This window comes from Somniosus microcephalus, chromosome 2 (assembly GCF_052327205.1).
Source record: "Somniosus microcephalus isolate GS21.2 chromosome 2, FLI_Smic_1.0, whole genome shotgun sequence".
Taxonomy (NCBI): domain Eukaryota; kingdom Metazoa; phylum Chordata; class Chondrichthyes; order Squaliformes; family Somniosidae; genus Somniosus; species Somniosus microcephalus.
Genome location: NC_140988.1, coordinates 313,262,892 through 313,275,958, shown reverse-complemented (window position 1 = coordinate 313,275,958; position 13,067 = coordinate 313,262,892). Strand labels below are relative to the sequence as shown.

Below are 13,067 nucleotides of genomic sequence, written 5' to 3'. Positions count from 1 at the left end.
AACTAGATGTAATATCTCAAAATTTGCAGACGACACAAAGCTGGGTGGGTGTGTGTGCTGTGAGGAGGATGCCGAGAAACTCCAGGATGATTTGGACAGGTTGGGTGATTGGGCAAAAGCATGGCAGATGCAATATAATGTGGATAAATGTGAGGTTATCCACTTTGGTGGCAAAAACAGGAAGGCAGATTATTATTTGAATGGCAATAGATTTGGAGAAGGGGAAGTGCAACGAGACCTGGGTGTCCTTGTGCACCAGTCGCTGAAGGTAAGCATGCAGGTGCAGTAGGTGGTTAAGAAGGCAAATGGCATGTTGGCCTTTGTAGCGAGAGGGTTTGAGTACAGGAACAAGGATGTCTTGCTGCAGTTATACAGGGCCTTGGTGAGACCACATCTTGAGTATTGTGTGCAGTTTTGGTCGCCTTATCTGAGGAAGGATGTTCTTGCCATGGAAGGAGTTCAGTGAAGATTCACCAGGCTGATACCTGGGATGGCAGGAATGACGTATGAGGAGAGATTGGGTCGATTGGCCTTGTACTCGCTGGAGTTTAGAAGAATGAGAGGGGATCTCATTGAAACTTATAAAATTCTGACAGGACTAGACAGACTAGATGCAGGAAGGATGTTCCCGATGGTCAGGGAGCCCAGAACCAGGGGTCACAGTCTAAGGATAAGGAGTAGGCCATTTAGGACAGAAATGAGGAGGAATTTCTTCACCCAGAGAGTGGTGAACCTGTGGAATTCTCTGCCACAGGAGGCAGTAGCGGCCAATACATTAAATATATTCAAGAAGGAGTTGGATATATTTCTTAAGGCTAAAGGGATCAAGGGGTTTGGGGAGAAAGCAGGGACCGGGTATTGAATTTGGATGATCAGCCATGATCGCATTGAATGACGGAGCAGGCTTGAGGGGCCAAATGGCCTACTCCTGCTCCTATCTTCTATGTTTCTATGTTAATGAAAGTTTAGAACTGGTTAGAGATGAAAAAGGAAATCTCACGGAGAATGAAGGTGGAGATACAAAATTAGTACTTTGCTTCACATTTTAAACAAGAGTGTGATAGTGGGAATGAAAGGGTATAAAAGGAGGTTGTACAATTGGACAAAATAACTGTAGGGAAATAAAGGAAAATAGTGCTGAAAAAATGATGCAACTCGAAGTGAAAAAGGGCACTGATGACATACATCCGAGAATATTGAGGAAAATCAGAGAGAAAATTGTAGGAGCTTGAACTGGGTACCTATAGACCAATCAGATTAGCATTGCTACTGGGTAAAGAAATAAAGAAAGTGCATTTATATAATGCCTATCAGATCCTCAGAATGTCCCAAAGTTTTGCCTCATAGCTCAGACCCTCAACACTAGGGATCAGCCTTGTTGTCAATGTTTTTCAAAGTTTTCTTTAAAGCAAGAGCTTATAGATTTTAGCTTACAATTTGATGTCATTTCTGCTCCCCTCTTATTATACATTTTTTAAAATTATAAGGTATGTTCATTTTTGTCCTTCAACTTCCGTGGGTTGTGATCCAAAGACTATGGCCCAGAAATTCGGGTTGGGGGCTTCCTGCGGGTGCAGGCCCCCGACCTGCACTTATCTACCGCGCCGGCCGTTGAGCTGTGGGCCCGCGTGGGATTCCGATCCTGGGCCTCCTCCAACTGCCGGCGCGCAGTGCTTGCGTTTCCCAGGGGCGCAGTTAGTTTGACGCGTCCCCTGGGATCACGTGGGCCACGGAGAGCCAGTTGTAGCAGGGAATGCTTCATTCATAAGTTTGACAGGAAGATCTGTCAAACCTATAAATACTATAAGCCCCAAAACATCACTAAATGTTCAAATAATTGTTTTAAAAAATCACGGCCTAGAAATTGAGTGCCCTTAGCGCCGATTTTGCGGCGCTAGAGGGCCTAGCGCTGCAATTGGCGCCGGCGCCGAAATTGCCTGGGGCCCTTCCGCCGCGGTAGGCCGGTAGCGCTGCGCCGGCACCGATGACGTCATCGGTGTGCGCAGCGTCCCGGTTGCCATGCCGACGGGCCCCAGCGCCGAAATTCAGTTGCGGCCGCCTCGCCCGTGGCAGCCGCAACTAAGACTCTGGCAACAGAGTCTTACAAGTCTTTGCGCCGGCGCATTAAAGGCCCCGCGGCGGCCGGCCGCTTTCCCGCCGGCCGCCTGGCCGCAGCTCCCTCCCCGGACTTCCCCCCCCCCCCCCCCCCGGAACAGAAGCAAGCCCGGCACTTGTCCGAGGTGCCGGGCTCATTTTTAAAAAGATTTTCGCGGGCCGCGGCCGGGTGCAGGCAGCTCCTCCTTAAGGGAAGGAGGAGGCCTGCACTTCCCGAGCCTGCCGCACCGCATCGGGTGCCGCAGCGCCGGAATTGCGGCGCGAAACGGCAGTTAGCGCCGATTTACCGCCGCAAAGACCCTTCAGTAGCGCCGGCAGCCGTTTGGGCGCGGCCCTGCTGAATTTTTGGTGCGCGCAGGGGGACTTAGCGCCGGCACTAACTTCCGGCGCTAAAGCCCTGGCTAAGCCAAAACTCAATTTCTAGGCCCACATTTTTAAAATAAACTATAAATTACATGAAATAACTATTTTAAACAATAATTTAAATTTTTGAAAAAAATTAATTACATTTTCTAACGGGGCTAAAAATAAACTTACCTTTGAAGTATTTAAAAATAATAAACCTGTGGAAGAATGTTTTAATTTTAATTAATTCACCACTTGCCTTGTAAAAAGCAGACCTTGTGACTGCTTTTTACATGTCTAACTTCTGGTGACTTACCCTCCCGGGAAAACCTGCAAAAAAAACATAAGTTCGATGCGCACGCGCTGCCTCTCCTGCACACGCGTTCGAACTCTGAACCCTTTCTTTCAGGGGAACGGAAGTGCCGGTTTCCCAAGCATGCGCAGTGCATGCACGAAACCGGTACTTCCATTGGGCTTACGGGTGAGTACCCCGTGCGTACTCACCCATGGAGACCCAAATTTCTGGACCACTATGATTCACTAAAGCTGTTTGCAGTGTGGCTGTTCCTTTAAAGGCTTATTGTCATCACATTATGTAACTTTGTCCTCTCTTATGCTCCATGTGATGCCCTCAGACTGTCTTCAGTTATTTTCCTGCTGTCTCTGACATCTGTTGTATCTGCATTGCTCTTGTAAATGTCTGTGAGAGGCTGAGTGATGTTTTCTGTTGGTGCTTCGAAGCACCTTGTGTAGAAGTTGAGGACAGTGATCACCTTCACTTCCACTGAGCTTGCCACCTGGATGTTGCACCTACGCTTCAGGTCTGGTATGAGGAAGGAGAACTTTTCTCGACACTGCTAGTTTTTATGATCTGGAATACACTGCCTGAAAGGGTAGTGGAAGCAGATTCATTAGTAACTTTCTAATGGGAATTGGATAATTACTTGAATGAGAGAAAAGAGCAGGGAGTGGGACTAATTGGATAGCTCTATCAAAGAGCGGCACAGGCATGATGGGTCGAAAGGCCTCCTTCTATGCTATAAGATTCTATGATTCCAACTGACATGGGTCTAAGGTTCAGTCACTGCCAAGACATGGGCTCCGTACACATTATTCAGTTGCTGAGATCCAGATAAGGAACATATCACTGGTACCCATATTGCATTGGTTAGTACTGAGTCCTAAAACCCTCTTCCTATGGTCAGAATCCTCCCAGGCTGTCGTCTCCTGCTGTTCCTGCTTTTCCTTCCTTCAGAATATCTAGCAACGGGACATTTGGTATAACACCTATGCTACAGGATTCACCAAAAGACTAGAAAAAGAAAGACTTGCATTTATATAGTGCCTTTCACCACCACCGGATGTCTCAAAGCACTTTATAGCCAATGGAGTACTTTTGAAGTGGAGACACTGTTGTAATGTGGGTAATGCGGCAGCCAATTTGCACACAGCAAGCTCCCACAAACAGCAATGTGATAATGACCAAATGATCTGTTTTTGTTGTGTTGGTTGAGGGATAAATATTGGCCAGGACATCAGGGATAACTCCCCTGCTCTTTCCTGCTCTACTCACACCTTGAACTCTGCAGAAATTTCTGGTGTGTTTGTGCCAGCTTCAGTTATAACAGAATTAATGTGATGTATGAATCAAGTAAATCCTGAGTAAATTTGCCGGTTTCTTTGAATAGTTGCTCAATAACCAGTTAACAAACAAAACACTGTTGATGATGGGTCAGTGTTGCACCTTTTTTAAAATTCGTTTGTGGGATCTGGGCATCGCTGGCAAGGCCAGCATTTATTGCCCATCCCTAATTGCCCTTGAGAAGGTGGTAGTGAGCCACCTTCTTGAACCGCTGCAGTCCGTGTGGTGAAAGTACTCCCACAATGCTGTTAGGAAGGGAGTTCCAGGATTTTGACCCAGCGACGATGAAGGATCGGCGATATACTTCTAACTCAGAATGGTGTGTGACTTGGAGGGTATTACGTCTGTGAATGATTGAGACACGAACAGCAGGAGTGGAACAAAATAAGTCTTTACTGGTGGAAGTCAATAGTGAAACTAAAAACACAGAGGCTCACTAGCGCCTTTTATACAGGGGTGGTCACTGCCGGTATTGCAGTCTGAGACCAGTTATTCTCTTAAAGGTGCATACACAACAATTCCTCCCCTTTTAGATAAACAGTACATAACATTCATTTAACAACTAAATGATAACTAATTACAATCACAATTACGGTTGCTAGATACATTGGTTAAGTTTAAGCAATTATAAGTTCAGTCTTTGAGGAGGCTTCCTGATTCTGTCTGGATAACGCCTCTTTGGGGTATCAGGTTCTTCTGGCAAGGTTGAGTCGAGATCAATGTCGTTGTTTGGTTCATCTGCTTCCAATATCACCGATTCTGCGGTAGCTGCAATTGGTACGTCGATTTCATTTCCAGGTGTATCAGATCGTGGTGTGGAGTTGACGTTTTCCAGTGACTCTAGAATCTGGTCAGCATGGCGTCTTACAATGCTCTCTCCAACGTCCACGGTATACATGAGAGGTCCTTGCCGTGTACAAATCGTTCCTGGCTGCCATTTCTCAGTGCGGTAGTCCCGGGCCAAAACTGGTTGACCTATCTTAAAACTCCTGGTCGGCCTTTCATTCATATTCTGAAACTGCCTGTTCTCCACATCTCTTCGGATGTTTGGCTTAACCAAATCCAAGCGGCATCGTAGTCTTCGATTGAAGAACATCATGGCTGGGGTTTGGTTGGTAACCGCATGTGTCGCATTCCGGTAGGCAAACAAGAAGTTGTCCACCTTGTGTTGTAGGGGTATATCTTCATTACACATTGCCTTGATAGCCTCCTTGAATGTTTGGACAAACCTCTCGGCCAATCCATTAGTGGCTGGATGATCTGGGGCAGATGTGTAGTGCTTAACACCATTGTTCTTTAAGAACCTCCGGAACTCTTCAGACACAAACTGTGGTCCAATGTCAGAGCAAATCTGTTCAGGCAGCCCATTCCTGGCGAATATGGTTCTTAAAACTGTGATAGTTTTTTCTGTGGTGGTTGAGGACATTTTTATTACCTCTGGCCACTTTGAATGTGCATCCACCGCAATTAAAAACATCGAGTCCATGAAGGGACCAGCAAAATCAATGTGCACCCTTTGCCATGGAGATGAGGGCCACTCCCATGGATGCAGAGGAGTTTGTGGTGGGGCGTTTTGGACCTTCTGGCATCCTGCACAGCTCTTGGTCATCTCTTCGATTTCTCTATCGATTCCCGGCCACCACACAAATGCTCTGGCTAAGTTCTTCATTTTTACCCCACCCAGATGACCCTCATGAAGCTCATTGAGCACTCTATCCATCAACTTAGGTGGAATTACTACTCTGGATCCACACATCAAGGTTCCTCTGCACACTGACAGCTGTTCTCTTCTCGGCGAGAATGCTGGCAGCAGTGGTTCACCATGTGCTGGCTATCCCTTCACCGTTAAATCATAGACCCGTGATAGTGTCGGGTCATTCTGTGTTTCCTTTTCTATGTTTGCATTCGTCACAGGGAGACATTCGACTATGGTCGAGTGGAATAACTCCATTGGATCCACTGCAAGGTCTTCTTCTTCCACCGTCGGCAACGGTAGGCGTGACAATCCATCAACATTTCCATGCTGTTTAGTTCCTTTGTACTCGATGTCATATTGGTGTGCCCCTAGGAAAAGGGACCATCTCTGCAGCCGTTGCGCTGTCATTATCGGTACGCCCTTCTGAGGGTTGAAAATGGAGACAAGAGGTTGATGATCGGTTAGTAGAGTAAATTTTTGACCGTGCAGGTAGTGATTGAACTTCTTCACCCCCCACACTATGCTGAGGGCCTCTCTGTCAATCTGAGCATAGTTACGCTCGGCAGAAGTTAACGAGCGTGACGCAAAAGCTATCGGCCTCTCTAAACCATCAAGGAATTTATGTGACAGTACCGCCCCAATGCCGTAGGGAGATGCATCACACGCCAGTCTGATCGGCAGTGCTGGGTTGTAGTGAGCCAATACTTCCCTTGAAGTGATTAAGTCCTTACTCTTCTGAAAAGCACGCTTACAATCATCGCTCCATTTCCATGCTACCCCCGTTCGTAGCAGGGCGTTCAGTGGGTGCAAAATTGTCGACAAATTCGGCAAAAACTTATGATAGTAATTCACCAATCCGAGGAATGACCTCAGTTGCGACACATTTTCAGGCGCTGGGGCCTTAACAACCGCTTCAATTTTGTCAGGGGACTTATGTAACCCCTCTTCATCAATCACGTGGCCACAATACGATATCTGTTTCTTAAAGAATTCGCACTTGGGGCGGTTGGCTCGCAGCCCATATTCCCGTAGTCTAGTGAGCACCTGTTCTAGGTTGTTAAGGTGTTCACTGTCATCTTCACCTGTCACAAGGATGTCGTCCAAGTAACACTGAGTCCCCGGAATCCCTTGCAGGACTTGTTCCATCGCTCTTTGCCATATCGCCGGAGCCGATGCTACTCCGAATACTAATCGATGATACTGGTAAAGACCTTTGTGAGTGTTTATCGTGAGATACTTCCTAGAGGACTCCTCAACCTCCATCTGCAGAAATGCTTGTGCTAGGTCAATTTTTGTAAAACGCTTCCCTCCAGACAGTGAGGCAAAGATATCTTCTATCCTTGGAAGAGGATATTGTACTGTGTGAAGGACTGGGTTCACCGTCACCTTGAAATCCCCACAGATGCGAATCTTCCTTGGCTCCCCGGACTTATTGCTTAACGTTTTCTTCATGACAGGAACGATGGGTGTCGCCCACTCGCTCCAGTCGACCTTAGACAACATGCCCGCCTTCTCCAGATTCTCCAGCTCTGCCTCGACAGCTGGGCGAATTGCATATGGTACCGGTCTTGCTTTGAAAAACTTGGGAACTGCATTCTCTTCTATTTTTATCGAGGCGGTTACGCCTTTAAGCGTGCCCAGTTCTTGTTGAAATACCTCTTTGGCGTTAGCTAAGATTGTTGACAATCGTCCAGGAGTGACGTCTTCATCTTTTTTACCGTCCACCGTCATTGCATAAATGGAGTGCCAATCTAAGTTTATCTTCCTGATCCATTCCCGTCCCAATAACGGTGGTCCACCATTTGGCAGTATGTAGAGATACAATTTCCGTATTTTCTTGCCGTTGTATTCGACAGGCACCCTTATTTTTCCTCTGGGGTATACTTTTTGCCCCGTATACGTCGTCAAGACGATGGATGTCTCTCTCAAGGGTGTATGTGAAAATAGCCGCTCGTAGTCTCGTCGATTCATGACGGTTAGCGCTGATCCTGTATCCAATTCCATTTTAACTTGGGACCCTGCTATCATGAGGGTGACCCAAATGGTTCGGTGATCCTCTTTTGCGATTACATTGTGAAGTTTGAGACAGCTTAGTCTCCTGTTCCCGGATTCACTATCGCTCATCTGGTCTTCGGAACTACTGTCCGTCATCTTTTGTACTTTCTTGTACGGTTCCTTAGTAGCCTTTTTGTTGTCGCTGGTATTCTTCCCAGACCTGCAAACTCGTGCAATGTGTCCCATCTTCCCGCATTGCCTGCATATTTTGTCTTTGGTCCAGCAGTCCTTCTGGTCATGGTTAGTTCTGCCGCAGCGATAACATTTTGCAAATCCCCGTGTCATTTCGTGGGTGCCGTATTCCTGTGGTTTTTGTTGAATTTCTGCAGCTCCCCTGGCTGCTGCTTCATACGATACTGCTACGCTGAAAGCCTTATCTAGCGTCAGCTCTTTCTCTGAGAGTAACTTCTTCTGTGTTCCTTCACTCAGGAGTCCACAGACAAATTTGTCCAGTAGGGTATCGGCCAGTCCTGCTCCAAACTGGCAGTGCTTTGATAGCTTGCATAGTTCCGTAAGATACTCAGCATTGCTCTCATCTTTGTGCTGAGTTCTCCTGTGGAATTTAAATCTTTCTGCTATCAACAGCAGTGCAGGGTTTAGGTGTTCCTGTAGGACAGCAACAATTTCGTTAAAACTCTTCGCCTTCGGCTTGGCTGGAGTGATCAGGTCCCGCAATAGGCCGTACGTTCTAGCGCCCATTAAGTTTAGCAATATCGATGCCTTTTTCCCCTCCGCTATTTCGTTTGCCTCGAAATATACCTCGACTCTTTCCACATACGTGGTCCAGTCCTCTATTGTATTATCAAAAGCAGTGATACAGCCAGTCTTCGGCATCTTGCAAATCTAAAATGGCGCCTCCCACGCTTTGCCTTCTTCCCCGATTTAACAAAATGGCGCCTCCCGCGCTTTGCCTTCTTCCCCGCTTTTGTTAGCGCTGCTTTCCATGGTTTCTTGCGCGTTTAATATTTTTTTCTTTATTATTTTCCCGTCGTGGAGCGGACCCTCTGGGACACTTCCCTCCCTCTTCTTAGGCCCGAACGCTGCCCGGCTTCGAAGCACCGGCCGCGTCCTGTGTGCTCCACCCTCTCTCTCTCTCTTTGCTTCCCGACTCGCTGCCCGGCCCTGTTGAAAAGCCACCCGATCGAGCTCTAGCCCGCCGCAGCCCAGGAAGGATCAGTGCACTACTTGCCACCAGCCCGATTAGCTGGGAACCCACAGACCGGGGAACCAAGCCTGGCTCTTGACAGTCTCTCCTGCAAGTTTTCAATCCGACAATTTGGAGGGCGGTTGCCCACGGTCGACGCCCATTTCTCGAGTTTCTTTGGGTTTTTTTTTTCTTCTGGCTTCGACCTTCAATAACATCGTCTGAGGTGCTGCCGAGTTGCAGGTAAGTTCGTTTCTTACTCGTCGCCAGTATTACGTCCGTGAATGATTGAGACACGGACAGCAGGAGTGGAACAAAATAAGTCTTTGCTGGTGGAAGTCAATAGTGAAACTAAAAACACAGAGGCTCACTAGCGCCTTTTATACAGGGGTGGTCACTGCCGGTATTGCAGTCTGAGACCAGTTATTCTCTTAAAGGTGCATACACAACAGAGGGGAACTTGCAGGTGATGGTGTTCCCATGCGCCTGCTGCCCTTGTCCTTCTAGATGGAAGAGGTTGCGGGTTTGGGAGGTGCTGCCGAAGAAGCCTTGGCGAGTTGCTGCAGTGCATCTTGTAGATGGTACACACTGCAGCCACAGTGCGCCGGTGGTGGAGGGAGTGAATGTTTAAGGTGGTGGATGGGGTGCCAATCAAGCGGGCTACTTTATCCTGGATGGTTACCTGATTACCTCAGAAACAATTTTAGTGGTGTGAACAAAAGTTAGTGCCCATTCCATTACCCTATAATGAAACAAATTATTACCCTTTAATCACAGTTAGCATGCACACCAGTTCTAATCCTAAAAGCAAATTAGACCCCTACCAGAAGTACCAGGATGGCTGGTGCGGGAAATAGAAACTACCACACTGGTGGAGTGGAAAATACTCATCTGAGGTTGGGATTTAGGCATATTACTAGGCAGAGTCGAGGGAGCTTTACCCCATTGTTCCATATGCCTATTTGTAAATCACCTTGGGATGTTGTTTACATTAGAGGTGCTATATAAATACAAATTACTGTTGTTATTGTTCTTGCATCTAACCTGTGTGATATCTGGAAAGCTTGGTGCTGATTGCTGGTAGCGGAAATAAAATGTACTCTATCCCACAAACTAATAGTCTTCAGCTTGATGAGTACAAAAAAAGTTTTAACAAAGTCCAACTTGTATCTCATTCAATACATTTACTCAGTGAGGAAAATGCCATTTGAAGTAGGAGGTCTACATTTCTCAGTAAGTTTTTTTGCCTTACAACTGTCAGATTGGTATCAATGACCTTTTTGCTTTACAAAACACTTTAAAATTAGTTTGGAGAGGAACTTACTTTTTATTAAGAAACCTGGGTGAAAGACCAAGGCCCATGGTGCAGGACACCACCAAGGTCTAATAGAGGAGGAGAAATTAAGAAGAAGTTGTTAGATGGCAACCACCCCCAAACTTGACTTTTAAAAGCTTGTAGAATACTTTTTTAAATTTAAGGCCAGAATTTATTGCCCATCCCTGATTGCCCTTGAGAAAGTGGTGGTGAGCCGTCTTCCTGAACCACTGCAGTCTGTGTGGCGAAGGTACTCCCACAGTGCTGTTAGGTAGGGAGTTCTAGGATTTTGACCCGGCATATAGGAGAAAAGGAAGACTGAAGAAGGTAAAGAATTCCACTAATTGGGCCCAATTTCGTCTTAATAAAGAACAGCTCCAGGCAAGTACAGAAGGGAAAGAAAAACACAGAGTACTTGCATTATTTGTTAAGAGAAACTTGGTAATCAAATATCCCGGTGTTATCAGGTCCCAAGAGTCAGCTTATCATCTCTAGTTTACTCTCTCAGCTATCTCGCTTTTTGGCACTCATATTGGTATTTTCTTCTTCTTGCTTTCCCCAGCAGATGACAGACAAGAAACTGCATTGAACCTGTCTACAAATGGCATTAGCAGCATCAACATGTCAATAGAAATAAATGGAGTTGTCTACACAGGTAAATAGAAGGCTGTTTTCCGATGTAATTGCAAGCAGGAAATCCAATAACTTATAGCAGTGCAGTGGCGTTAAGTTCTATACACAATTTGATGTCTTTACTATAAAATCCATTCTAATGAAGTGGCAGTCCGATGCAGTTAAAAAAGTTAAATATCTTGAAATTGCCCTTGTTGATTTGTGGTCGATTGTGCTCATTGTCATAGATTGAGAAACCGACTGCTGAATCCAGACTGTGTCGTTGAGCTGAGGGTTTAATTACCACTGTGTAAGCAGTGGCAGTTCAGAGCCCTCTCTGCCATGTTCACTTGCCCTTTAATTCTAGCCCGTTCCTAAGGGAACAGATGGAAACATGGAATTAAATAGGATGGGATGCGGGGGGCTGGGGATGGAACGGAAGCACAGATAGGACAGGGATACTTACTAAGGAATGTTGTACTAAACAGAAGCGAATAAAAATGAAAACTACAGCTAAGACAGCTGTTGAAATCACTACATAACGAGAGTCTAGACCATAAAAATAATAAGCAGTATGTGGAAATGCAGCAACAAATTCACCACCTTTCGTGGCCTGAGGCACAATCTCTGTACAGTGAAGCCTGTATTGAGTAGCCTGAGTCCGTGCTAACCATAATTGACTGCCTATATACCCTATTTGTATTTCCAGTCACTCTGCAAAAGGATGCTGGTGCTTACCTTGTTTATATTGCAGGATGGATTCAGAGCATCAGTGGTAACATTGAAGCAACTGCGTATCCACAAGATTGCACATGCACAGCTACCTAAAGGCTGTGATTGCAAGTTTGAAGCAACTGTGTACACACAAATTTGTGCTTGCTGTCTTAACAGTAGTTTTCATTTTGCTGACTTGCATTTTTCCTGATGTCAGAGACATATGTGCATTGCTGACCAGTATGGATGGGTAGGAAACTCAGAGAGGCCACAGAAAAAAAGCAGCCCGAGGCTGGTGGCCATTGACATTTGCCATCAATGGCGTTTTGCCTCTGGAGGTGGGGACCCAACCTTGTCACAGAGCCATGTTTCAACAGCAAGCATTTTACTTAAGCGATACTTCCATAGTACAAAGTAGGAAAATGGGTTGCAGTTGCAGTATGGTCAGAGCAGCAGGCAGAATATCCACCCTGCCGTTGCAATAAGGAAAATCCAGCCCACAGTGTCTTGTTTGTATTATGGAAGTGTCTCTAATGGCAAATGCATATTGTACATGGTAGTACCACTAATAAATTCCTGTCTGTCTGCTCGGCGGCGACGATGGGGCCGAATGAATTCACTCCACTGTTGTCGGTTCTGAACTAGTCTGGCCTCTTCAGTCATCTGTACCCACTTCTGTGACAAGTCACTCTTGACATTGTCTATCCAGCAATTCCTTGGTCTTCCTCAGCTTTTTGTCCCATGTACCTCTGTGTGCAGGGCCATGAAAGGCAGTCCAACTGTTTCCACTCCAAACGTGCCAAAACCATCGCAGTCGTCTTCCTTGTATCTTCTGTATAAGTGTTGTTTCTTGTCGAAGCCATATATCACTCTTGATTCTTTGCATCCTGGATTCTCTCACTATTCCTCTCAACCAACTCATCTCTGCTGTTGGTATCTTTGTCTCATCAATATCCTTCACGTTCCATCACCCAAATCTGTATAATACATCGCTATTCAGATGAAAACAGCCTCTATGGTTTGGATGAGCAGTGTGGCCATATTCATGGGAGTACGCCTGACAGTTTAACTGGTTTCACCTGCTGAAAATGAACTTGGCAGTAAATTTTGACTGCTGTTCACCACAGGAGGTGAGTCAGTGACTGTCGATGCACTCAGTTGCAGATAAGTGATAGGTTGATTTTCTGTGTGAGGCCAGCTGAAACTGAAAATAAAAACCTCTTTACTTAGGGATTCCAGAGGTACTGTCACCTGCAGCTAAACATTTCTCTCCATAAATTAGGATACATTTGAAAGTAGTGAAAATGATGTTTGCCATGCAACCCTACTGTAAAGATCAGCAATGTTTCTGAGCAGATTAAAAGAAGTATTTTTTAAAACAGTTTGAGAGCAAGCACTGTGAGAATCACAGTAGATTTAGCATTTTTGA

General features: G+C 45.9%; 1 protein-coding gene across 4 annotated transcripts in view; it reads left to right on the top strand.

The window, feature by feature from the left end:
- Nucleotides 1–13,067, top strand: part of LOC147123520 (AT-rich interactive domain-containing protein 3A-like) — a 613,732-nt gene that overhangs the window by 582,817 nt on the left and 17,848 nt on the right. For 3 of the 4 annotated variants that reach the window (XM_085974068.1, XM_085974056.1, XM_085974072.1), the window contains exon 7: nucleotides 10,875–10,967. In XM_085974068.1, coding sequence (XP_085830194.1) covers nucleotides 10,875–10,967 — 93 coding nt within the window. The remainder of the gene's footprint in view (nucleotides 1–10,874; nucleotides 10,968–13,067) is intronic. The other variant, XM_085974062.1, reaches the window with a different exon arrangement.